A 27,661-nucleotide genomic window follows, 5' to 3' on the forward strand; every position below is an offset into this window, starting at 1 on the left:
CCCCCCCTTTGGGGGGGGGGGGGGAAACCCGCTGCATGAAGAAGAAAATCGGGAATACTTACATCAGGGGGCAGTTTTGCCAAGGCAAGCAACTCCTCTCGCTGCTTTTGCGGTGACTGGAGCACCCAGAAAGTTTGCAGGAGAAAGGAAGGAGGGTCTCCAAGTTCAAACGTGGAGAGGAGAGAGAAAACGCCGTCCTCCTTTCCTGGGCTTAAAAAAAAAAAAAAAAAAGAGTAGGTGCCTTTTTGCAATGGGAAAAAAGTTTCCCTCAAAGTAAAAAATAGAACAGAAATGATTCAGACCCCCAACCTGGCCCAGTTCGGGGCTTGCACTAGTACGAAGCCAAGGTGTTTTTCTGACGATAGCAACGCGCAGCTGCGGCGCCCAACGTGCGGGGCATCCACCTCGAGAGAAAGCTGCAGGGACTTCCCTCCGCAGCCGCCTTCTGCACCTCTGGCTCTTCTGTCGCCTGCTGCTTGAAGAAAGCCTTCCGAGTTAGACCTCCCTACTTCGTTCCAGGAATTGATGCTTCAGGGACCTCTCCCAAGTGCCGTCCCTAGTCAGAAACGGGGGGGGATCCGTCTTTCCCTTGCCCTGGTCCGTGACACACGAGAAGCGGCACATTAATGCAAAAGCACCGGAGGAAGAATGTAAAACTATGGAATAGAGATTAAGTGAGGGGAACTACTGGAACTAATTCTCGCAGCAGCAGCAGCAGCAGCAGCTGATAATTAGCATTTGCATTACATAGTGATTTTGCATAGAGGCCGGGTCCTTCAGGAATTCCAGCCTCCTGTTAAAAATTCATTAATTGTATTTAATTTATCTGTTGTTTCATGCTCTTTTTTTCTTTCTTTTAAGCAGCTTTGTGTGGAAGAGGTGATCTCCTCAACACTGTCCTCACAAGAACCCTGTGAGATGAGTCAGGGAGAGAGAGAGAGTGACTTCCAAAGTGGGCTTCCTGTCTGAATGGGAGTTTAAAACTGGGTCAGATACAGTGCAGGGCATAATGCTACAATGTCAGGGGCAGAATCTTCTAAAGCTGCAAAAGCAAGCTTAGTGCTGAGGATTCCAAATAAGGATGTCAAGCAATTAAATAATTTGTAATTTATTATTGTAATTTCCCTTTTATTTATTTATTTATTAAATTTGTATCCCGCCCTTCCAACATGGGCTCAGGGCGGCGAACATAGAGGCAAATGCCATACATAAAAACAATAAACAGTCATTACCTATAACACAGTTAAAAGTCGGTGCTCAACAGACCATATCAATTCCATAATAAAATGCCAATAACAATAACACACTCCGAGTAAACACAATTGTCTCTGCTTAATTGATGTTACACTATAACTGTCATCCCCATACCAGGGCCAGTGCGCCTCATTATGTTAATACAGTGGTGGTACAATGGTGGTGGCAGCCCCTACTTGAAAGCCTGGCGGAAGAGCTCCGTCTTACAGGCCCTGCGGAACTGCATAAAGTCCCACAGGGCCCTGATCTCCTCCGGGAGCTTGTTCCACCAGGTAGGGGCCGCCACCGAAAAAGCCCTGGCCCTGGTTGCAGCATATTTAACTACCTTGGGGGCTGGGATAACCAACAGATGTTGCCCCCCTTGGGGGAACATATGGGGGAAGGCAGTCCCTCAGGTAAGCTGGACCCTGGCCATATAGGGCTTTAAAAGTAAGAACCAGCACTTTGAAACGGATCCGGTACGCTATTGGCAGCCAGTGCAGTGCCTTCAGCACAGGCTGGATATGGACCCGCCTAGTGAGACCCATCAGCAGCTTGGCTGCTGCATTCTGCACTAGCTGCAGCCTCCGAATCTGCAACAAAGGCAGCCCCATGTAGAGAGCGTTGCAGTAGTCTAACCTCGAGGTGACCGTCGCATGGATCACTGTGGCCAGGTCATCACGATCCAGGTAGGGAACCAACTGTCGCGCCAGCCGAAGATGGTAGAAGGCTGACTTGACAGTGGCTGCCACCTGGAGCACCCCCAAACTCCTAACCCTCGGCGCCGGCACCAAAGGCACCCTGTCGATTTATTTAACTTATAAATATTAAATTTAAATAAATTTGCATTGCATAGCTCCAGAACACTTGAAGTATTGAAGAAAGTGTAAGAATTTAATGTTACTCTTTTAAAAAAAGTTACTTTTTTTAGAAGGAAACAACAATATGAGTTTGTTTTTACCTTTTAGAATTAGCCCATATAGATCAATCAACTAGGTATTTACTGAAGAGAGCCAGTGTGGTATATTGCTTAAGAGTGTCAGGCTAGGAGCAGGGAGACCCAGGTCCGAATCCCCATTCATGCTCGCTGGGGTGACTTTGGGCCAGCCACACTCTCTCAGCCTAACCTGCCCTCACAGGGTTGTTGCGAAGATAAAATGGAGGCGAGGAGAAGGATGATATAAGCTGCTTTGGGTCCCCCTTGGGGAGAGAGGCGGGGTATAAATGAATTAAATAACTCATAAGATGGGACAACTAATTAGAACCTACTCATCCTGCAGCTTTTAACCACACTATTTTAATAGAATTATATATTCACTACACAAAGAGGGTATGGTTATTTCATGTTTGTAAACCCCCTTAAAGACTTAAGAGAAAAAAGAGGGGTTATAAATGCTTTAAGTAAATATATGTAGAATGTGCATAACAGTTGTGGCTTCTTTTCTTTCTGTGTTGGTCATGTCCCCTAATGAGATTCTCTGGCACCCAAACAAATTATCTGTACATACCATAGTAATGGCACAGGAAGTGGTTGGCAGATGAAGCTTGTCTTGATGGGAGAAGCAGCATCTATAGGCCACTATTCAAGCTCAGATTGCAATTACTAGACTTAATGCAGACAAAAAAGAACATATCCAACTGTTCTGAACATTTTTTTACTTTAGTCGGTTACTGGATAAAAAAGGTACACTGATTTTCAGTGTAAAAACCTGCAGCAGTTAACAATTTTAAAAACACTTCTGAACTTGTACAAGCTTTTCCCTCACCTCTGCTATTATTGCTAGAATCTTGAGAGTTTATGAAACATTGCAATGAAAACTGTAACACTGTCATTTGATAACTAAAACAAAAAAAATACCAGGAAAATCCTGGCAGCATCCCCTAAATATAAATTATTTGGGGATAAAGTGATTTTTTCTTTTAATTTTTTTTTTAAATATCTCTACCCAGCATCTTTTCTTTTTTAAACTGCTGGTCTTTTTAGCAACTACATTTTTTCACATCCTTCTCTTCACAGCTTCTTTTCTTACTGTTTAAGATGCTGGAAAGTGAAAGGTTGAGATAATTTTACTCTTGCCAGGAAGCAGCTTAGTGGGCCTTTCAGAGAAGCTGTGCTTAGGCACTTCCTTCTCTAGGACCGAGTCAGTTCATTAAGGAACTCTGACACATGCTTTCCAGGAAAATGAGGGCTGATTTATGCTGGCAAACTCAGTGCAGCACTATCTTTCCACTACCCAAATTTTAGATGTGGGACTAATGTCATGGTAGACACAAACCACATGTTGAGCCAAGACAAACATATGTCTTGCTCAGTACATTTGAGACTGAGTGGTAGTTATTCAACTCTCCTGGGTGAAGGATTCTTTAGGAGTGGATCTACCACTGCCTGCTTCAAGACAGAGTCCATCACCCCCTTTCTCAGGGAGGCATTTACTGTCACCTGGACCCAGTCCACCAGCCCTCCCCTGACAGATTTAAGAAGCCAGGAGGAGCAAGGGTATTACAAGCAGGTAATAAGTCTCAAACTCCTAAGAACCTGTCTACATTCTGAGACTAAACAAGGTGAAAGGTATCCCACAATGCGAGAAGATCTGGCAACCTGAGACCATCTGATCCTGTCACTGCTAATGTAGAATACAATCCAGAATGGATAAAAGAAATTTTATCTGCAAAGTGTTGAGCAAAATTAGATTCAGGTGGGTAACCATGTTGGTCTAAAGCAGCAGAACAAAGTTTGAGTCCAGTGGAACATTAAGATCAACAACGTTTTATTCTGGGTATAAGCACACAAAAGCTTGTAGCCAGAATTAAACTTTGGCCCCGGTCTCACGGCAAAGTTGCCGCGGGAGAGGCACGAATGGTGGGCGGATTATCCGGGTGCAATCACACCCCAACATCTGGGAAGTGGAGCGCAGCCGTGGTTTACCGCTGGCAATGTGCATTAAAAAACTAGTACCTCCAGGGTACTAGTAAACGTTTGCCACGGGCTGCCTCCAGACGCCTGTGGTGTGATCGCGCCAGCGTGCGGCATTCCCCTCCGGTCCCTCGTTTACCCGCCAGCGCCGAGGGAAGGACCCGTGGTGTGCCACCGGCGCATCTGATTGCGTAATCACGGATCAAACTGCGCCGAGGCAATTAACCACGCCTCCCCCCCCGCCCGCGATATTACAGCTGATCTCTGGGCAACAGAGATCAATTCACCTGGAAAAAATGTCTGCTCTGGAAAATGGACTCTATGGTGTTATACCCCACTGAAGTCCCTCCCCTCACCAAACCCTGCCTTCCTTAGGCTCCACCCCCCAAAATCTCCATGTATTTACCACCCTAGAACTGGCAACTCTAGTGGGAGCTGAAGGCCTCTGCACTCTACACATACATGGAGAGCTGTTTACCGGTGCTTCAGAATGCTGGTAAACAAGGTAGGTCACAGTCAGTTTGGGTGGTGGTGATCCAAAGACTGCGGGGCCATGGAAAATAAGTGGAAAAGTGCCGTGCCAGCCAATGCTTCCTTTAAGCTGTGAAGTCTTGTGAGCAAAAATTCTACTTTGTGAGCTACTGGCATTAAAGTCGTACACGAGCGATTTGGCAACTGCATAAATTAGTTTGCTCTGGAGCCATCCTTCCTGAGCTAAGACAAAGATGTGTGAGCCGGAGGCTAAAAAACTGAGCTAGCTCACACTAACTCAGCTTAGAGAGAACACTGCTCTCAGGCACATGCATGCACACACAAGTCCCTGCCACATCAGGACATATTATGACAAAAACAACTGAAGTATACACACATAAGTGTATACAATTAAACGTACGTTAATTATATATTAACAAGTGGAGGACCCAAGGGGGGGGGTTAATTTTCCCACTCCCTCTCTCCTTCTTGCTGTTCCTGTTTGCTTTCCCCAGCAGTGTCTGCAGCCTCTTCCCTCTCCTTCCTTCCTACCTACTTTTTTCTGTTTCTCCTTCTGGCAGCCCCTTTCACTCACTCATGCACCCTTTTCTGTTTCCCTCCACCGTCTTCAGCTTGCTGCTTTAACCTTTAATGCTCCTCCCCTATCTTTTTTGGCTCCCCCTAAACACTAACTGAGGCTTTGAATCTTCAGCAATGTTGGTTGGAATGCAAGTTGCATAGGAACCCACCAAATGGCCACCAAAAACTCACAATATAGTCTCAGGAGACCTCCGTGGCACACTTTTCTTGAAGAAGCAGAGACTACTTCTATGATTTATTTTTTTTTTGGGGGGGGGGGTTCCTAACACCCAAGGATTTTAAAAAAATGTTTCATATTTTTCTGCGAACCTGGGACTTCTACCCGGCTGTCTGTCCCCAGTTCCATTGTGTTCACATTTTGATCTGCAGTCTATTGTCCAATTCAGAATTATATATATTCTTAAACCCCTAGCCATCTACCCCAATTGCTGCCTAAAATGTTCAGTGTAATACCACAGACATAGAGCAATCTCTCTTTGGGGCCAACTCTTCGTAGTTAACTGACACATAGGGTTTGCCACCCCCGGCTTGGAAAATACCTGGAGACTTTTGGGGTGGAGCCTGGATCTGGAAGGGCAGGGTCTAGGAAGGGGAGGGACTTCCACAAGATATAATGCCTAGAGTCCACCTTCCATTTTCTCCAGGAGAACTGATCTTGGTTGTCTGGAGATCAGTTGGAATAGCGGGAGATCTCCAGGTGCCACCTGGATGGTGGCAACCCTACTGACACAGGGCCCCCAAAGAAGTAGTCAAATGCACTGGAAGCCAGCTGTAGTTACCTTGGTTGCCTAGGCAACCATAGTGATGCTTCCTCCTCTAGGGTTCTCACTGCTCTCCATCACTGCTGCTATGGTCTTGTTCGCTGCTATCAACGTAGAGCTTCAAAAGTGTTACTAAAAAGACTTGGGGGCCTTAGATGGGCATTGCCTCACACCAGCCTAGATGTACCTTGCTGTTGGGTGCTGATATATCGTGAAAAATTAAACCATATCCCATTATCATAATATGAACAAAATCATGGAAGAATAATTATGTAAATGAAAGACACTGTTAAAATGTATGAATGTATGAAGCTGATTTATACTAAGTCAGACCCTGGTCCATCTGGCTTATTTATCTCTATTCTGATTGGTAGCAGCTCTCTAAAGTTTCCAGCAGAGGTCTGTCCCAGCCTTGATATTTGTGATCTTTTAACTGGAAATGTTAGGAACTGAACCCCCAACCGCAGTCATGCACGGCACATGCACTAAGCCTCTCCCTCAGGGTCGAAATGAGGTAATACACTTAGGAAATTAAAATTCCCACACAAATACTCTCTGAGAGATACACCTCACTTCCTCTTGGTACTTAATACTGTGCTCTGTTTGTTAAATACATTACCACATTCACTTTTCTAAGCCTTTTCTCTTCAATGCACATTGATTCTCTGGCAATGATGTGATGCTTAGATCATCCAGCTTGTACAGGAATACTCCTTTGTTAGGATTATTTTGAACTGAGAGGTGTGTGCTATTTAGAGTTTTACCCTAAAATGGTGATATTCAGTAGCTCGGAAGCCACATGTGTCTCTTCAACATGCCACCTGTGGCTCTTCTCAGCACCATTCCCTGATGTGGCACCCGCCCCATGTTTCAGGAAAGTGGGCAAGGCACTTTCCTGGTGGAGGCTTGTGGCTGGTAGTTGCTTCACACCTTGAAACAGCCACCACATATCAGTCCCTGGGGAGCACGGGTGGCAGGATGCTGTTGCAGTCACCCTGCTTCTGGACTTACTAGAGGCAGCTGGCCAGCCACTGTGAGAACAGAATACTGTAACTGAGGGGTCTTTGGACTGACCCGGCACAGCTCTTCTTATGTTGCTCTCTAAAGTTGTGGGGAAAGTGTTTACTTTATTAATGGGATAAGAACATGGGAAACGACAGTTGTATTCAAAGTAGGTTTCCCTCCCAGCAGGGCTCCTCTGCACTTAACAACTGTGTGATAGGCTAGAATTCAACAGATGGATCTTTTTCTGGCACACAGAAGATGGATTGGATCTGCTGAATTCCAGTTCGTGACCACTGATAAAAGCACGGAAAGAAAGGTGACAGCACCCATTCAGTAAAATATTTGAATGGTTGCATGGCTTTTGCTGCTAGTAAGAAAATGGAGCCTATTACTCTATTACTGGAGACTGCAAAGTCTGATGGGAATCTCTGCTGTTCAATTCTACTTCATAATTAAGATCTGACACAGCACCCATCCTGTGTTTGTCACGTAGAAGTTACTCATAGTAGCCACAAGGGGCTGGTAGCTTCAATCATTTTATTATTAAGCAAATGTTCTCTCTTTCTCTCTCACTCACACACACACACACACACTGTATATAAAGAAATGGAGAGGTTACAGGATATCGGTCTTTGTGAACCTTAAACACAGTGCATGCACATGCACATTACAGAATCTCCACTGGGGCTGGGCCACCCAATATCCAGGGTGGAGGAGAGATTTTGTCTTTACTTCCACAGTGTTTCAAACTGTATTGCTGTATTTTCCCCAGAACAGTGAATGGAAGCAATTCACTTAGATGCGACAAATTAAATGGATGCTCTTGGGCACAGCACTGTGCGAAAGGCAAGCCTACTTTCTGGTTCTGGCAATTTCAAACTGAGAATCAAACCCACCCTGCATTACAGAGCCCCATCCTCTGTCTCAGAAGTTCAGGCAGCATACATGGTTCTCCCTACCATTTCATCCTCATGATAACCCTATGAAGTAGACTAAGTTGAGAAAGTGACTGGCCCAGAGTCACCCAGCATGGCTGATAGCTGAGTGGGAATCCAGGTGACCCCAGTCCAAACTAGTAGCCTACTCGAGCATCGGACTTAGGACAGACTGTTTGCAACAGCCCCTTATAGAGACAGACAGATCACATCCCCTCCTTTCAGGAAGCAGAGTGAGCTTGCTTTTTTTTGGACACAACAACCCGGAAACATAGATTAGGATTCAAGATACTGACTAGCTCAAATTCATATATTGATTTTGCAGATGTGTAGATCTTATTTCTGATGTCCTGCTTATTTCCTTTGGGTAATTAAATCCTTTGTACTTTGTGCATTTCTCTGTCATCACAGGCAAGCTATGCAATCCAGAACAGCATGGTCGTTGATGGTACCAGACTAGAAAAATCAGGAGAATCACAGCATACCTTTGAATACTTTGGCATTTTCCACACAGGAACAGGGTTGGGTGGCTTCCCCATTGCTGTAGCAGCTGCTGATGCAGCACAGTGGCAGCAGGGCTGCCACATGGCAGATTTCCCTGCCCCAGTCACCTGGAAGTGGCAACCCCCACCTTACCACCAGGTCTTTTCAGACGTTTTTAATCAGCAATTGAATATCATTGTATTGTTATAATGATTTAACAGTTTGTGTCTTAGGTTCTGTAGACTCTTTCATTGTGGAGATATAAGGGGAAAGGTAAATCTCCAAAATGAAAGAAACTAGAGACTTTCCTTTTAAAAAGTGAAGTCTGAGTATTCAGAGAACCTGATAAATAGATAACAGAACAAAGTTTGAGTCCAGTGGCACCCTTAAGACTAACAACGTTTTATTCTGGGTACCAGCTTTCGTGTGCACGCACACTTCTTCATATACATTGAAACAGAAGTCACCAGCCATTACATATAGGAAGTGGGTGGGGAGGGCATTGCCAGGAAAGGCTAATTAGCGTCAAGACTTTAAAAAAGAGTGTTTGCAAAAGTTCACAAAATGTGGGGACAGTGTGGGGTGGGGAGAAAGGACAGTTTTGCTGCTACTGGACTTTTTGAAAGAGCTACAGGAGGGTCCTTTTAAGATCACATCAGGGGAATGAGCAACTTCTAAAAAGCATTTTATACAAATCTAAAAAGTCACAAAATGGTATGGCAAGGCAGGTGCTGCCCACAGCCTCTCTTGTTTGGATTCTCTCATTCCACACAACACTCACTATGGCAATTACTGATGTAGATGAAAGGGCAGAGGGAAAATGTTTTCCTACTAAAAAGGTGTTAAATAGTGGGTTCCACAGATGAGCAGGCTCGCGTCTAGTGATCAGCTCAACTTTGTCAAGAGCAAGACAAGACCCCAGAGCTGCAGCTCTGTCAAATAACATGCAATTGCCACACCCAAACACACCCCACTCCCAATGATAGGCTATTTATATAACATTACTACTTGATTGGTTATTTCCAGAGTCCTGGTAGGCTATTGTTCTTGTGCTCCAAGCTCAGCCAGTCTCTGGTGTGACATACCTGGAATGGTTCAGTCCCAATACATAACAAAAGGACTACAGTTTGAATAGTGGGAAGGTACTATTAAATCGTAATGAGAGATATCTCTCTTGAGAAACAAGACAGGACAACTTACAATACATGCATAACTGTAGACAGATCCAGGTGGGCAGCTATGCTGGTCTGAAGCAGTGACTAAAAACTGTGACTAAGAAAAGGATGTTGTTAACTCCATGCTTGAAATGATACAAATGGAGCATAACAACAGTCACAGTTTATTACTCTTAGGATACGTTTATGTAACCCACTAAGGTCCTAATATCTGTAGGGAGAGTGGGCAGGTTCAGTCGGTATTGACAGCGGAACTCCCACCTATGGTTATTAACAATATGTAACTGCTGTTACTACACATGTACTTAAACACAGGCATAAAAAAGGCAATACAACCAATGCACTTTAACATTTAAAATAAACTCTTTATATAAACAAAGCATGGAGATTTTCATATAAATCCTCATTCACTTTTGGTTAGTTGCTATTACTTCATAGCAATTAATCTTCAGGATATTACTAAGTACAGATATCTTCAGCATCCACAAAGATGCACAGAACAGAAAAATTACTAAGCACATAAATAATACATATATTGTAAGTCCATATGTTGTAAGCTCACAGATACTGGAACAGCATATGAGGTTTCCAGGCTGTACTTGGGATGCTGCAGCTCTTCTCAGTTGACTCCAGGATTTACCTGCAATAATTCAAGGCAGGCCTTAACACAACCAAGTCTATATAGGCCTCTCCCCAAGATGTTGCCTCTTTCTGGGCCAGGCTGAACTGCTGGCTGCTTTAACAAACAGAATACTAAGGAAGATATTTAAAAGGATCAATAACTATAAAATTACATATTTTCACAAGCATATGAAATTACTATTAAGTATCTTAATAGTCCCAAACCAACATTTAATAACTTCCCAAGAAGTAACTTCACCTTTGTTTGAAAGGATCTCTAATAATTACATTGGTTAACAGCATTTACCTGCAATAATTCAAGGCAGGCCTTAACACAACCAAGTCTATATAGGCCTCTCCCCAAGATGTTGCCTCTTTCTGGGCCAGGCTGAACTGCTGGCTACTGGGAATACCCAGCCTCCTTTAGGGAAGGCTACAAACACTGAGCATGCTCATAAAGGGAGTTGATTGCCACACCACCTATTGGCAAAAGCAGGCGTGCCTGATCCTTGTATGCTGTTAACAGCTACAAAACTGCATGGGTTACATTTACACATCTGTCTCCTATTATGACATATTTATTACTTCACTGTTCCCCCCAAATTAAATCCAAAAAATGGTTGACCCTATCAACTTAGCTTGTTACTGTTGTTTAGTCTTTGCATGTCAAAACATCTTCATTAAGTTATATGCCAATTTGCTGTTCACCTATGTAGAGGTATCTGCCTTTATAGATGAACTGTTAACTCCTATTTCAATGTATCTAAGGAAATTGGCGTGCACACGGAAGCTCATACCTTAACTAAACTTTTGTTGATCTTAAAGGTGCCTGGACTCAAAATTTGCACAACTGTAGAATTATTGCAGGGGGGAGAGCAAAAGACGACGAAAAGCAAATGAGAAAAGGTACGGGGGAAAATATGGAACAGTATAGTAATGAGCTACGTCACACAGGGAAGTAGCTGTAAGGACAGGCGCCATAAAGATTACACAGGACTTTACACATACAAACGGTGAATGGTAATTTCACCGTCCCGTGTTGTCCTTTGCCGTATTATTTCTTAAAGCCAATGCCTTTCCATGCCTCTGCATCACATGATGAAGGTCGAGCATTACGATTAACACTCCTCGTCCCCCTTGGACTTCCTGACGTTTAACCGCGTTGTGCCGCGTTCCAAGGTGGGTGAGCTGCTGCTGGTTCCCTTTAAGAGTTGCAAACGCTTTCCCGGCTCAAGGGGTAGCGGGGTTTCCAGGCTTCCGGCGATTGCTGATGGAAAAAGGAAATTGCGTCCCTGTAAACTGGCTGGAGGCGTGAGTTCGGAGGCCGGGGGGTGCGAGTGGCGGACCGGTCCTTGCAGTAGCTACAGTAGGTTTGGCGTCTCGCGCTTCAAGGCCACGGTCTTGTGCACACGTACCGGTAGTGGGACGTCCGAGTCAGCGTGCATAGCGCGGGCTGTCAGCCGGGGAACCTTCGAGTTTTCAGACTGTTTGTGTGCCTTCTATTCCAGATAATTGAATCTCCTGGTTATTAAGTTTCCTCTCCTCCGTTCTCTGTTAATGTTAAGCAAAAAATTAAAGCTGGGCAGGAGCCTGGCTGTTAGAAAGAGGTTGGCCCTTTTTTAAACCTTCTCCGATTTGAGCCTACAAACAGTAATGGCGGTTTGTGCTTTAACGTCAGTTCGGTGGCGAGGAGTCCAAGCATAGTCGCACTTAGCGTGCCGCCCCCATTTTGCTTAATTTTTTTATTTTTATTTATTTAACTGGATTGCTAGTATACCCTCCCCTGCACAGCAGGGCTCAGGAGTGGATTGCAACAGTAATTAAAACAATTATTATGCAGTAATTTAAACCATTAAAACATAAGTTAATAAAACCTCCAGTGACGAGATGGCGATTGAACACAATTCATAAATCCCTGAGTTGAGTATCTGTATGGGTGCTCAATTTAATCCAAGGCCTGAGCAAGTGGGCCAACTGCAACCAGCAAGTAGATGATACTAGGCGGAGCAGGGGAGGCTGATGTCTAGACACCCACCACCTCAACCATGGGCCTGGTGGAACATCTCTGTTTTGCAGGCCCTGAAGAACTGTGATAAGTCCTGTAAGGCCCTGATCTCACTTGGGAGAGTGTGCCACCAGGCTGGGAAAAGAACCGGAAAGGCTCTGGCTCTGGTTGAGGCTAAGTGGATGTCCTTTGGGCTAGGGACCACCAGCAGATGTTGCTCTGCAGAGTGTAGAGCTCTTCAAGCTCAAAGCAGGCCCGTAGCTAACACAGGGCCCACAGGACCAGCCCCCTAGAAGTTTTTATGGGGCCCCTTCCTGAGCCTCGGCTTCCCTACCCCAACTCCCCCTGATTGCCTGTCAGCCTATTGGCAAGGGAGGACAAGGGCAGTGATTTCAGAGGCTGCCCCTGGTGCAGTGAAGAGGCACTGGGGCTCCTTGGGGAGGGAGGGAGCTGGACCCGGACGCTTCACAGGGAAGGCTTGCCCTTGTGGGAGGAGAGGGAGGGAAGCTCCGACCACTGCAGCCCTTGCCCTGGAGCCTTTGATTGGATTAGCAGGCGGGCCCCTCCAGGCCCCCTCCCTAAAAAGTCCTTAGCTACGGGGCTGGCTCAAAGCGGCTTCAGCAAGAATGGAAACAGAGTTCATGTTATGGTTTATTGCAGTGTCTCAGCTCTGGATTACTAAAACAAGACACTCAGCTCAGTGGGACCCAAATCCTGCAGCAAACTCAGATACCCATGTATCCATTCTGCAACTTATTACAGGATTCACCATCAGCTGAGGGGCTACTTTTACATGATCATCCTCCAGTGTGATGTATGCAATCAGCTGCCAACCACGCTGTTCACATATAACTCTGCGAAAAGAATAAATGGACATGTACCTGATATAAAAAAACAGCCACATTTGGAAACCCATGGAAGATCATTTCACTCCACCGGGATCATCTGCAGCTGACCTGAAAGTCACCCTCCTTTAACAAAAAGAACTCCAAAGGGAGACCCCAGCATTAAACTGGAACAGAATTTGTTAACAAGCTAGGCACTAAGATGCAATAAATTAAGACTCAGTACACACAGTAAATTCCTGCCACACTACAGGTGTTAAAGTTCGCTTGGCACATGTAAGCAAGGTTGTGTTAATACCTATTACTGCTGCTGTATATAAGAACAGTTACCATTAACAATTGAACAAAGTTTGAATCTAGTGGCACCACTGAGTTTTATTCAAGGTGTAGAAAAACCTTACAAACTGCTCCTCTTGCATTTCATTGGCTTTGGCCCCACTGTTAATGTACATCTCTTTTAGCCAACATCTATTATATATATTTCTGCAATGACTGAGGTGGCCTCCAAAAGCCTGCACCACAATTAATCCATTGCCTTTAAGGTTTCCCAAAAAAAATGGGCGGTTTTTCCTGCAAAAGCAGCTACTGCTCTGGAATTTGCCATGATAGGAATCAACAACAGGCCCAGCTCTAGAATTCTTTCTTTTTGATTTATCTAACCTCTGCAGTTGCTCCTTTCCACATGTATTTGCTGTGTGAAAGCAGCTCAGTGGAATAGGTTTTGTCCAGTAACACTATTTGAGTGGAGGAACAGAGTTACAAAGCAACGGTTACTGGAGGGGAAAGATAAAAGTCACATAACTTCTCATTGCTCCCTTTTGTCCTCCTAAAGATCCAGAAGAAGACGAGACAAATGAATGTGACCTCTGCTGAAATGGACTCCAGTGCCAGATGCATCTGTGCTAGTGACTTGAAGGAGGGCGGCAAGATTTGCTTTATTGGATTACTTTTGAGTCCAGTTGGTTTCCTTGACATGACCAGAGCGATGGTTTCTGATTATGCAGTATCATTCTGTGCCACTTAGAAGCTGCCCTCCTTGTGTGTGTGTAGTGCTGTCAAGTCACTTTGGACATACGGCAACCCTATGAATTAATTACCTCCAAAATGTTTTATCCTTAACAGCCTTGCTCAGGTCTTGCAAACTGAGTTTCACTCAGGTCTTGCAAAAGCTTTATACAATTTATTTCTCTAGGATATGTCTCTTAATCTCTTCCACACATGCTAGACTGCACAGGTGCTACTAGGTTGGTTGTAAGGTATTTTGTTATTGCTCTAGTACTGTGCTGGAAGAGTGCCTTCTCAGCAGGTCAATCTAGATGTTTGCAGGAGATACTGAGTGGTGGCAACTGGTTGCCAGGGTAATTTCCAGGAAACACTTGGTCTAAGGGAGCTTCCCAGTAAGGAAAGGCACCATTTTCCCCTTCTTGCCATAACAATTGCAAACTGCCCTTTTTGGTACTGTATAATTACCAGCACGCTGTACTTCCTGGTGTGGTGGCTGTTGTGATTTGCTGCTTTTTCTCTTTTAGGCATGATCTCGGAGTTGAAGTTCTTGGTTCCCTGGGGTCATATTGCAGCCAAGGCATGGGGACCACCACAGGGCCGACCTGTGCTCTGCTTACACGGCTGGCTGGACAATGCAAACACTTTCAGCAGGCTCCTTCCTTTGCTCCCTAAAGGTGCATTTACATTATATAAGGGCTATTCTCTTTTATATTGGAGTGAGGACTGGCATGTGACTTGGTCCTCTTCTGCTTCTTCTCTTTCAGACTGCTATTACATGGCAGTAGACTTTGGGGGACATGGGCTGTCATCCCACCGACCACCTGGGTTTCCATATCACTTCATGGACTACGTGGGAGATGTACACAGGGTAGTCGAAGGTGAGCATGGTGGAATTGTCTGTAGCACATAGCAAGTGGACGGCATTACAAGCCGTGGCTGGTTGGTTACAACAGAGCAGACTGAAATTGAATCCATCGAAGACAGAGGACCTATACCTGGGTCGCGGGGGATTGGGATCGGGGATCGGGCTTCCAACCTTTGACGGGACCTTATTGGTGCCGGTGCCGGAGGTAAAGAGCCTGGGGGTATTCCTGGATGCCTCACTAACTATGGAGGCCCAGGTCACCGCCACTGCAATGTCTGCCTTCTTCCATCTGAGACAGATCAGGCAGTTGGCCCCATATCTCATTCCCCAGGATCTGGCTACAGTGACCCATGCAATGGTCACTTCCAGATTAGATGATTATAATTCTCTCTACATGGGGTGCCCTTGATTCTGCTCCGGAAACGGCAGCTGGTGCAGAATGCAGCAGCATGGGTACTGATGTCGCTGCCTGTGCGGGCCCACATCCACCCGTTGCTGTGCGAACTACACTAGCTGCCTATTGAGTACTGGATCTGTTTCAAGGTGTTGGTGCTTACCTTTAAAGCCCTGTACGGCCAGAGGCCTGCATGTGTGCGAGACCGACTCTCCCTTTATGACCCCCAAACGGCTTTACGATCTGCCAATCTATATCTTCTCGTGGTCCCTGGCCCTAGGGGCATCTGCCTCCACTAGGGCCAGGGCCTTTTCAGCCCTGGCCCCTACTTGGTGGAATTAGCTCCCATACGAGATCAGGGCCCTGCGGGACCTTTTACAGTTCTGCAGGGCCTGCAAGATGGAGCTCTTCTGCCAGGCTTTTAACTAGGGTGACGGACGTCCCTCCCTCTTTACTGGTTCTCCCTTCAATGGGTCAGAACTGCATACTAGAGTTGGCATCTGTGAGGTTTTAATGTCAATGACAGTGGCACCAGATGAAGGCCATTGTGGTATTTTACTAGTGTTTTAATTGTATTGTGTATATTGTATTTTTTATCAAATTTGATGTGACCCGCCCTGAGCCTGCCATGCGGGGAGGGCAGGATATAAGTCGAATAAAATAAATACATAAATAAACACGTTTCAGCATCTCAGTGCTCTGTACCCATCTTGCTCCAATGCACAGACAAGCAGGTTGTCTCACAGTTCCAGATGAATTATAGCCAGAGTGATTTATTTAAAATAGTTTTATTCCTACTACGAAGGAAAAACTTGAAAACTATTTCAAATAAAAATCTAATTGAAATTGAAAACTTTATAAAAACCAAAACAGCTGAATGATAGTATATTGAGACCTCACAGATATACTGGGTAGATATTCCATAAATGGGGTACTACCACAGAGAAGGCCCTTTGCCCAGTCACCACACATCACCTGTGAAAATGGAGACTGCTGCATTTGGCCCCTAAGCAGATCTGGAAAACTGGGAAGATTCCTCCAGTAGAAGGCAATCCTCTAGGGAGCTCATTCCCAATTGTTTGGAGATTTATAGCCCAAATCAGCACCTTGAATATTTTTTGGGAACAAACTGGGATCCAGTGGCAGATTCTCTAGCAGAAAGCAAAATATCTTCAGACTGGTTTGTTTCAGTCAGCAGTATAGCAGCTGTATTCTGAACCAGATGAAGATTCCAAACAAAGACTCCCTGTGCAGAATTCATTACAGTAATCTCTCGTGTGTTACCAGAGCATGGATAACAGTGACAAGGCTATCCAGGGGGTAGGCAAAGCAGCTGAAAGACCCCTTGAGCCACAGACGCCACTGAGCATACAGCTTAAGAGATGGCTCTAACAGCAAGCTGACACTGCACATCTGCTCCTCAAAGGGGAGCACAGCCCCTTCCTGAACAGGTTGCATACTGCCTCCTTGAACTGCCTACCAACAATCCTTCTATCAGAACTGAGTTTTGGTGTTATTAGCTCTCATCCAGCATCATGTGTCATGTGAAAAGATACATAACTTAAATCTTTGTTCTTTTTTCTTAAATCCATCATCATCGCAAAAAAATCCCCCGTGAATGTAGGCAATGCCCCTGCAGTCAGGGTGCTATCAAATCCGTTTCCCATGTTCTTTTAAATTGTCCATTTTATACTAAGGTTCGAGAAAAATTTCTGGACACCCTTCTTTTTACATGGCATGCTCTTCCTGAGAGTGTGTCAAGGTCCAGTTGCTACTCTCTGGGCAAAACGCTTTTATAACTTTTAATGTTGCTTGTTTTCTTCAATCTGCAATTCGAACCAGGGAAACTATTAATTGATCAGTTCTTATTTTGTTGGCTGTTCGACAGCCATACTTTTGATGTATTCCTAAATTTTAATGTAATCTTATCTCTTACATGCCAATAAAGGTTGTCTGTCTGTCATCATCAGCATGGAACATATTTATTCAGCTTTTAAAATCATTGTTCCCAAAAGTTAATTCAGACTGGGTTTGCTAATATTTTGTCACAATATAACTAAAATACATCTGATCTGAAAATAATGAAATAATGGAGGTTTTAGTTTTTCATTACTGCAGTCACTTAATTGTGCGATAATTTATGACTAGTTTCCCCCAAACCTTCCAAAGAGTCTGTCCATAAAGAGATGCCTCCTAATATATTTGTTGGTGTTAATAGCACTTTATTTGAAAAATTGAAGTTCTTAGTGATAACTGGAACTTAGGGCTGGTTTTATATCAGACTGATAATTTTGTTTTTGAAAGAACACTCCTGAAGCCATAATGAACTACATAAAGCAGCTGGAAGGGTTTTCCTTGGGTTAAAACAGTTGCTCTTTGAAACAAACTGTAAACCACTGCATTTTTATATATATGTGTGTGTGTGCGTGCGGAAACCAATCTAAGCAATATGGTCAAGAAATTTAAAAATAGCAGCAACAAAGTAAAACACCATGAAGTATGATTAAAAACAGCAGCTAAAACCAGGTGAAAAATATTAAATGACATTAAAATCACAAGAGAACAACACAGATTTTGCCTGGAGACTAAATGTTAACAGTGGTGGTGGTGTCAGTCAAATATGGCTAGGCAGAATACTCTGAATGTGAGTGCTACCAACTGTCTCATTTCTGAAGGTGGGCAGGCTTGGAGAAGGGCCTCACATTCTCTTAACTAGTGCTGAACTGTGTGGGAAGAGAGAGTCCTTCAGATATTACATTATGGTGTAGTGGTTGGAGTGTCAGACTAGGATCTGGAGGACTCTGGGTTCAGATCCCCAAGCTATCTCGCAGCGTTGTTGTGAGGCTAACATGGAAATGAGAATGATGTAAACTATTTTGGGTCCCCTCCCCCCACTGGGGAGAAAGGCAGGGTATAAATGAAGTAAGTAAATAAATAGTTAAGACTGTAGGCCTGGCTGGGTAATCTAATACCTGGTACACCCCAAACAAGAGTTTTAAAACCACAGTCTCTCTGCTGCAATTCGAGGAAGTATTTTCTGCTAAATACGTTTTACTATTAACTTTTGCCACAAGTCCAGTAACAGATATGGTAATTTGCAAAGAAGAGTAAAATTAGAACAATATCTCAGGTGGCTACCAACTGCAGGAAGCAGCCAGGGACCCTTCCAGTTTGCTGGGACCCAGACCTCAAAGACTATGTGCTCCTTTTGAAATTATATTTTAGTTGCTACCTGTGCTGGTCTTAAATTGCCACAAGGCACTGAGGGAAGACAATTTTTGGCTGAGAAACAGGATCAAAATACAGTGAATAAATATTAACTTTTGATATGACATGGATATGACATTGCTAATTTGCAAAGGAATGTTAAACTTAAAATAGTATCTCAGATGGTTACCGGCTGCCATCAGCAAGGCCAGACAGAGGAAGGAGCAGCAGCTGCTCACTTCCATTGTTCTTGGATGCAAACCTTATTAAACATCTTCTGTATTGGCTTCAATAATTGTAACTACTTCAAGTGCCAATTTTTGGCTAAAACTCGGGGAATTCAATCAGTACATCCTTTCCAAAGTCCCTTTTTCTAACCAACCATTTCCTTCTCATCAGCACTTTGCCAGGATCATGTCTTTCAGAGGACACAATTAGACATTCCATATTAAAGGGTTTGTCTCCAGTAACACAAAGGTATTCTCTGCTTGTAACACTACAGTCTAGATAATATGGGCTAATCTGTCTTTAAATAATCCTGCCTCCATGCAGCATGTAAGAATCTGACGATCTGGTTTCTCCAGAATCTTGTTTCTTTTTTTTCTTTTTTTTAGCATTGAAGTGGAATCGATTTACCCTCATGGGCCATAGTCTAGGTAAGTGGCTTTTATTCCCAGAGCAGGTTTTTTTTTCCCTTGAAAGTTAGCAAATTATTAACTTCTAGGCCAAACTTTTAGAACTTGTAACAGTATTTTTATGAGCTGTAAAATGTCTCTCTTATTTGCTGACTTAAGTCATATAACCTAGCCCAGTTCTCTGATTTACTAGCCTGCTTCTTTTCTTGGGGAGGGTTACCGATAAGAACTTTTTCCTTGGTATTGGCTTCATATTGTACATTGAAACCACACTCCCTGTTCTCTCATACAGGTGGAACTGTGGCAGGAATGGTGAGTAATTTTTTTTTAAAGGTAAACTGGTTTTCCTTCATTAAACTGTTTGTTATTTAGTTAACTTCTTTGTCAGCTCTCAAGAATGAAGCTGCCCAAGTTGACTCTTAGCAATGGCAAAACAAATAAAACCATAAATTAACACATCAGCATTTTATGCCAACCGAACAGCAGTAAAAATATCCCCCAACTAGTAACAATAAATCAAGGTGATCAGAACCCACAAGAATGGATAGAGTGTCAGCTCAACAGCAGGAAAAAGCAAAAAACAAAATCATCATGAAATTTGTGAAACAGGCTAGTTAAATAAAACAATATAAAATGATATAGAGGCTATAAAACAGATGCTAATATGTTAAAATGTTCAGATAATAAAACAATGAAAAGTTGATCATGAAATAACTCAAGACAAAAGCCTGGGTCAATAAAAATGCCTTGACCCCGACGTCTGAAAAGCCGCGGAGTGGGGGTGGGGGGGAGGTGAACCTTTGCAGGAAAGCATTCCATAAATGAAGCCCAACCACTGAAAAAGCCTTGCCTCATTTCTGTGGGTGGGTACATAACAGAGCGGGGCACGGAATGAGGATCTTAGGTGACAGGCAGAAGAATCTAGTTCGCTCTGTGGTAGTCAGAAGAACACAAGGAAATAAGAAATGCCTGAAGACAAAAATGTTACAAGTAACATTCGTGCCTGGGATAAAGGAACTAAACTACTGTTCTCTTCTTGGGTCTTCCTAGTTCTCATGTATATTCCCTGAGATGGTGGACAAGCTGATCCTGGTGGAATCGTATGGCTTTTTCCCAGCACCTAAGGTCAGATGCTAAAATGCTTTTCTCTTCTTTTTACGACGCTCAACTTGTACGACGCTCTTGGAAGCATGATAAGCTATAGGTCAAGGCAGGGATGGGGTTGCAGGGAAACAATCACACATCTGTGAGACAGAATGTTCACTATTCACCAAGATAGTGCGGGTTCTTGGTGATACCTGTGTTATATGTCTGGAAGAAAGTACTGTGTGATTAAATGCATGAAGCTGCCTTATCTACTCTGACTGCAGTGGCTCTCTGAGGTCTCAGGTGGAGGTCTTTCACATCATCTACTGCCTGATACTTGTAACTACAGATGCCATGGATTAAACCTGCAACTAGCTGCATGCAAAGCAGAGGCTCTACCACTGAACCACAGACCCTCCCCTAACAACAGGTGCGAAACAGCTCCACCACCTAGCACATTTGCTGTTTCCTAGGATGTGATACACCCTGAATGCTCATATGACAACCCTGGGTTTTAATGTAGCTTGAATTTCTAAACATATCAGAAAATGAGCTTTTCTTCCATGGTTTGAAATGGCACATGCCCCTGGTGGGACATGAGCTCAGAAGTCCCATTTGCGTTTCACAGATGTTGCCGTTAGAAAGACTGTTCTTTTAATATGGCTTTGTTTTCTGTGATGCTGCTTCTTCTTGGTCAGAATGGAATGTGCTTCACTGATGTTTGCAGTTCAAATCTGAACTGCTCTTAGTTTCCAACCAGACAGAAGTGCCTCTTATTAAAAACCGCTGCCAGGTCCTGTGATTGTTCATTGGCTGTCTTGTTCTCAGGGTGATGAGAGGGGCCCAGGATTAAATAGACAAAAGAAGCCAAGCTCCCCATTCACCCCAAAAGATGCCTCATCAGTATTAGAGGTGAGGCTTGAGGTGTTCTGTCCATTTAGTGGTGTGGATCCATTTTCAGCTCTTCTTCTGCATCCTAATGCTTTCATACCATTACCCTGTCTTGGTAATATATACTCTTAACCTCAGAAGGGGCTAGCTGCTGGTGGTGGTCTCTGTGTATTCTGTGGGAAGTTTTGGTCGTAAGGAGTTACAGAAGGAAGATGGCTGTTTCTGATTTGCAGGAGTATGAAAGGCTGCTGAAGCCCAAACGGAAGCTGTTTGAGGGTCTGCTGAGTTTTGAGGCAAACAACCAATATTCCACTAAAGTGCGTAGCCCCCAAGAGGCACTTCAGAGGTGAGTTCTCTTTTTGGACTCTGACGTTAGTAGCTCTCATCCCCTGTCCTTGTGGAACAGGAGCCTGGTAGGGTGTGTCCTGTTACATGCAGGCTGGCTCTGGACAAGAGAGCAACCACAGTGGCATGGTGTTTTCCGTCCTGAGAAAACAGCAACAGCATCACTAGGGGTAGACAGGAGGTTGAAAGGGACCCGTAAAGTAAGTGACCAGTTGCTTGGAAGTAATGTGTGTATGTTTCCCACCACCAACACCACCACCACAGACAAGTGCTCTAGAGGATAAGCTGAAAGGGGGTTTGTTTTAAATTTAAAATCAAGTAGCTGGGCTGATTATAGTAAATCAAGATTTAAAAGATGGGCAAGAGTTGAGTTTTATTCAGATGTTGTGACAAACCTCTTTGGGACAGGGACGACTACAGTTTTATTTATTGTGCTGTTGCACTCCACCTCTGGCTTGCTCCCATGCATGAAGTATGATTGAAAGATTCCTGATTTCACAAGCCTTTAATTAAGCTTCAGTTTGTTGCCAAGTTCAAATGCACGCACTGGTCAAATTGGAGTTTGATTCTAAAGCAGAACTAAATCATGGCTTGCTGGGATGAACCAAAACTTCATTTGACCAGCTGCCTACATTTGCACATCATGGCAAACTGCACTCTGATTCAAAGTTTGCAGTCATGCTCCACACACAAGGAGAATAGAGAAGGGAGCATATGCAAGCAGAGGTTTGCTGCAGTGTCTGAATGCAGCCTTACCCAGCCCCAAGTATAAAACTGGATTACCATTTAGATGGGGGTGTCTTCAAGAATGACATTTTCCCATCTATTTCTGCAGTGACAAACCTTTGCATGTTCTTGCCTGATTTCCCTAGACTATTAAAGGCAAACCCACACCTAACAGAAGACAGTGGAAAAATATTGCTGCAGCGGGGGACAACTGAAGTGCCAGGAGGTAAAGTGTTACTATAGTGAATTGACCGCTGTGTAATAGATCGATAGCAAGGCTCAGATATGCTAAGATATCCTCCTGTTTGGGTGTCATTAGAAAGTTTCTGCCATAGAATGGAACCATGGTCTGACTCTGCATAAAGCCAAGGTCTACAACCTATGGCTTTAGAGTCAAATGTAGCTCCGTAATGGAACCAAATATACCTTTTAAAAAAGAATATATGTAAGTTAAGGTATATTGGAGTGGTAGGCAGGATGCTAAAATAGCCTGTAAAAGGGAAAAGATAGAAATGAACAGTTTCCAGTAATAAGCCTAGCGTGAAGCATGCACAGATTTATGCCAGTGCACTAAAACAATTGCACAGGGTGCTTCTGTATATATTTCGTTACTTATTATGAAATCTTGTGGGTGCCGTTTTCTAATAAACAACTTTAACAGCCAGTGTTTGGGCTGCAGAAACCTTATGGATTAGAGATGGGCATGAACCAGGAAAACTGAGGTTTGTCCTGGTTTGTGAGGTCCCACGAACTGGGACAAACCTCCCCGTTTCATGAACCAGTTCGGTTTGTGAGGTTCATTTATCTTTCCCTCCCTTCTTTCCTCCCCAAGGCCAGCAGAATGGAGGGGGGGAGATCTTGCAAGAGCTATTTAAAGGGAAAGTTCCCTTTAAATGGCTTTTGCAAGCCATTTCAGCAGTCTCTTTTGCTCTCCCCCCCACTTCTAAGCGGGGAGGGAGGGATTGCTGAAACGGCTTGCATCCATTTCAGTCTGTTAGGCTAAAACAGAAGCAAATTTAAATGCCTTCTCAGTTCACTTGTGACTCATGCTGCTGCTTTGGTGGCATGGCTTGCAAGACATTAAGATACCGTGGTATCTTTAAATGCCTTCTCCAAGCCCTGCCCCCAGTGCCAGTGTGTCTGTTGACATGAGCCCACCTGGGAGGTTGGTGGGGCTCATGAGGGTGGGATAGCATGAACTGAGGTTCGTGAATGATGAACCGAACCGTGATGAATTTAGGCTCATAATTTGATTCGTGCCCATCCCTATTATGGATAACTACTTGCCATGTAATGCTATATTGTATCTTTTCAGTTATGCAAATAGGTTTTATTCGACTGACTCTTTTGCTGATCTTCTGAAGTTTGACGTAGTTTGACTTTTGATTTATAAAAGATGGTTGACCTCAGGCATCAACCAAGCAACATTTGTCCTAGCCTCAGTGCCTAAAGTATTCTCATCATCCCTTATCCCCTAGGTCTGGTCTATAACAGAGATATAAGAATTACTTTGGTAAGTTCTGCTCTAGTTGATTTTTATTCCCTTATTATCCAGCAAAAAAAAAAGGTATGTTGTCATGGATTAGGGGAGGCCTTGGCTCCAATTCCTGGTCAGATGTGAGTTCTTAGGCATTTTGCACTCTGTCTCACTTCCTCATCTGTCAAATTTGCTGCCATATAAATTTGAAAAAATATGTGAATATTTTTCCTACGTATTTCAACCGAACCACTATGAAGAAGAAATAATTACTTACAAAATAATGTGCATGTTAAATACTACTTTGAAAAAAATGATGGCAATGCCTAGCAATGTGTGTACATTCTGGCATCATACAAGTTTTGCATAAATACCGAAGTGGCCAGGGGATATGCAACATTCACACTTGTGAGGACAGAGCATGTGCTTTATTTTGGGTAGTGTTTCCCCCACTGTCAAGCCCTGACCTGGACAGTTCAGGCTAGCCCAATCTCATCAGAACTCAGAGCTAAGCAGGGTCAGCCTGGCTTTAGTATTTGAATGGGAGACCACCAAGAAAACCCAGGGTGACTACACAGAGGCAGGTAATGACAAACCCTTTCTGAATGTCTCTTGCCTTGAAAGCCTTATGGAGTCACCATAAGTCATCTACAAGTTGATGGCAATTAAAAATAAATAAGTATGTTTTTCTGGCATAGTTGGAAAGCCCCCTGATCATGCACTTAACTTCGTCTTTGGGTGACTCCACTTTACCGCTGTACTGATTTGATTATGAAATTCAGTATTAGAGGGGAAAAGCTGGGGACTCACAAGGAAAAATGGAGGAAGGAATTATTGGAAATTATTATCCACTACCACCCAAATCTCCCTTTGCAGGATTCTATAAATTCTCAGAGGTTTAAGCAGGCTAATTTCCCTTTTAACTAACTCTCAATCTACTCTCAGTATTCCCTATCTTCTAGAGGACACTTGCCTAATCAGGCTGGTTCTCGGTGAATTCAAAAGAACCATGATTTACTTAGAACCTTCATTTTAATGTTAGATACTATATGAATATTTTGAACAATACGGCACATGAAAATAGTCTCATATAAAGCTGTAATTACAGCATGCAACAGAAACAGTTGTAAAGATGAATAAAATTAAGCACAACAAATTATAATTACACTGTGAGGGCCAGAACTACACATTACATTTTGTAATGAATTGGGTCCAAGTTTCCCGGACCTGACTTGCTTTCCATGCAGCCACAGTGACATTTTCAACATCTGCAGAGGCTCAAGATTATGGCACAGAGGAAGGAGGGACTCCTGTCTCTCCCCCCCCCTTTCCCAAGCCAAAACCGAACAAAATGTAACATGTCATTTGGCCCTGAGGAATTCCCAAAGCAGTTTACAGAACACATTAAACCAAAAACTTTCTAAAGTTTTATACTCTGCCTTTGAATGGATCTTCAGGGTGGCTTTACAGAGGAGTACAAGAAAGATGGCTTCAGCTGGGCCATTGTTCCTGGTTCATCTTTTAGGGGTGGAACATTTAAGAGAGATGCTGGGAACACTAAAACCTCCCTCCAGTCCTCATGAGTGCTGTCCACTGTTGCTGCTCTCCACATGGAGACTCCAGTGAACCCCTTTCAGGAAGTATGCTGTGAAGCAATACCAGGTCTGTTTCCAAGGGCAGGACTTCCTTTAACTGTACACAAAAAGATAAAATGCAAAAACAGTAGTTCAGACAGAAAATGTCAGCACAGGCAACACTTCTTAAGTTGCCTGACTTTTAAAACACTTGGTGTTATCGCTTTACCAGTCTTCTAAAAACAAAAAGAGAAGGGAATAGGCACACATTTGCCGGTGGTGGTGAACTACCAAAAAAGGCCTGTTCTGAGTAAAAAACAACCTTTTGACTAGAATGGATGGATCTCAATATAAAACTCCATCTACATAGATACTGCAAGTTTAGTTGCCAGGCTCTGTGACTGAATCTAGAAGAGGCAGAAAGTGTTGATGTCTTTTTGCGAACACTGCTGCACAGGTTTTCAAACATTTTCCTGTAACTATGAGGATTCAACAGTCAAAGTTAATTTGCAGAAATCCAGGCAAGTTATCAAGTTCCACAGATAATTCCATGTGTGCAGAAACCTGTATAACCTACTGTGTCTGACTCTGTATTGTCATTTGTAGCACAATCACAGTTTTGTGACTTTGGACCAATCTGTGATCTTCCTGAAAAACATCCAGGCTGATGTACTGATGATCATGTGAGTGATACACAGATATAACCAGAAGGCATTCTTTCTTGTGTGTCCCCCCCCCCCCCCCCCCCCGCACAAAAATTCTAGGTAAAAAAGCCACTGCCTCACTGTTCTGCCAGAAGAATAAGACTATATGGACATCTTTAAGGAGCACAGCTGGGGTACCTGTACCTTTAAGTGAAACATATATGGCATATATTAAATGGCTGCACAGTACAGTTGCTCTGGAGAGGCTTCTGTTCATATGACTAGCTTGTTCTTGACTGTGCAAAAAAGAACAATGCAAGCTACCCACAAGTCTAGTGAGAGCTCCAGCCAAACCCCTTTTATACTTTGCATAATCAGGGCATCCAGATAGCTTGAAAGTTGATATTTCTTTCTAGAGCACAAGATGGGATTTTTTCCAGTGAGTCTAAGGATATGCCAGTTGCGAAACCCCTGCAAGAGGCATTCAGGACCTTCCTAAAAGAGGTGAGTGCACTTGGCTAGCCCTTGCCAGAGACATGCTTCCACTGGACTACATTTGCAGCCTTTTCTTTCATGCTGGTCCTTTAGAGTAAGGAAGCCACCTTTATCTTGCTATGCAATATACTGGGGTGGGAGGGAGAAGAGTGCTGAGAGTAGGGTTGTACACGTACCAGAAGAGTGACTGCACAGAACATAGTATTGACACAGGGTTTTGTCGGTTTTTAGGTAAGCAGATTTATACCCTTTAAGCCTGCTGAAAAATGCTTTAATTTTTACTCGGGGGAGTGGGAGAAAAAAGCAAGATTCCAATGGCGGGCTGTTAGGACAAAAATATGCAAGTCTTTATTTCTGTAGTGTCCTGCATTACAGCATTAGGGTTTACTCCCTTCTGTGAAGACAGATCTGGTCCAGAATTCCTTAACCCACTGAACGGCTTCTAACCTTGCACTGTGAGATCAGTTACCCAGTCTCTCTCTACAGCCACCCTTGGTATTTTATTTAATAGCTTCTGTTAGAATGTTTCAGACACCACTTCCTCCAGTGTCTATTTCTCACTGTATTCTCCCTCACCCTTAGCGCTACCACTATGTCGATGTACCTGGGAATCACTTTGTCCATCTGAACGAGCCGGAAGTTGTAGCTGGGATCATCAGTGACTTCTTAAGTAAAGGCGAGAGTCTCAAAGCCAGTCTGTAGCCAGCATCTCCATCTTTCCCGCTGACTGCCCAGTGGATGGGTTCTTTTAGGAAGAACCATCCCTTCCTACTTCTGGAGCAAGGAACAACATTGCAGCTGAACTTCCTATAGGACTCTTCCTTTGGGGCAGAGGGATACCAAGTTGCACTGGAAACAGCTGCAGGAAGCTTGGATGTCTGTAAACGTTGTGAAGGATATGTAGCCACATCTACTGTTGCCAAGAATGTGCCTTCAAGCAGAAGTGACAATTTTGCTGGCTCTCATATACTGTTTTTGGTGAATATCTTAGCCAGCTTCTTGTTTAATTAATGCACACATGCTCCACAGGATCCCATGAGTTACAGCTTGCTGCTATTTGTACTTTTTTGGCACAATAGGTGACTTCTGTCTGAAAGCCCCAATGTTCTAAACAGACAACAGCTGTTTAATAAAATGAGTATTAGCTTCTAGTGCAGTGTTAAAAATGGTTTGCCATATCTTTAGGAGGTGGTTTATCATATTCTTGGATTCACAAGAACAGCCTGTTTTTTAATATTGCTTTCTTACTCTTTTAAAAAAAATTAAGCA

The 27,661-nt window shown here is 43.6% G+C and overlaps 1 protein-coding gene across 3 annotated transcripts; it reads left to right on the forward strand.

Annotated features, from left to right (window-relative positions):
* Window positions 1-11,169: 11,169 nt before the first annotated feature.
* Window positions 11,170-27,523, forward strand: SERHL2 (serine hydrolase-like 2). 3 transcript variants are annotated; one of them, XM_015420698.1, is made up of 13 exons: window positions 11,170-11,377; window positions 14,578-14,727; window positions 14,818-14,931; window positions 19,134-19,175; window positions 19,447-19,466; window positions 20,205-20,279; window positions 21,069-21,152; window positions 21,365-21,477; window positions 22,349-22,428; window positions 23,681-23,715; window positions 25,860-25,936; window positions 26,314-26,401; window positions 26,975-27,523. In XM_015420698.1, the coding sequence occupies exons 2-13, from the start codon at window positions 14,580-14,582 to the stop codon at window positions 27,092-27,094; spliced, it is 996 nt and encodes a 331-aa protein (XP_015276184.1). In that variant the 5' UTR covers window positions 11,170-11,377; window positions 14,578-14,579; the 3' UTR covers window positions 27,095-27,523. The 3 variants fall into 3 exon arrangements, with proteins under 3 accessions (XP_015276184.1, XP_015276183.1, XP_015276185.1); XM_015420697.1 differs by lacking the exon at window positions 11,170-11,377 and adding an exon at window positions 11,510-11,564; XM_015420699.1 differs by lacking the exons at window positions 11,170-11,377; window positions 21,069-21,152 and adding an exon at window positions 11,510-11,564.
* Window positions 27,524-27,661: the final 138 nt, after the last annotated feature.

This window comes from Gekko japonicus, unplaced genomic scaffold (assembly GCF_001447785.1).
Source record: "Gekko japonicus isolate JY-2015 unplaced genomic scaffold, Gekko_japonicus_V1.1 scaffold1291, whole genome shotgun sequence".
Classification (NCBI taxonomy): Eukaryota; Metazoa; Chordata; class Lepidosauria; order Squamata; family Gekkonidae; genus Gekko; species Gekko japonicus.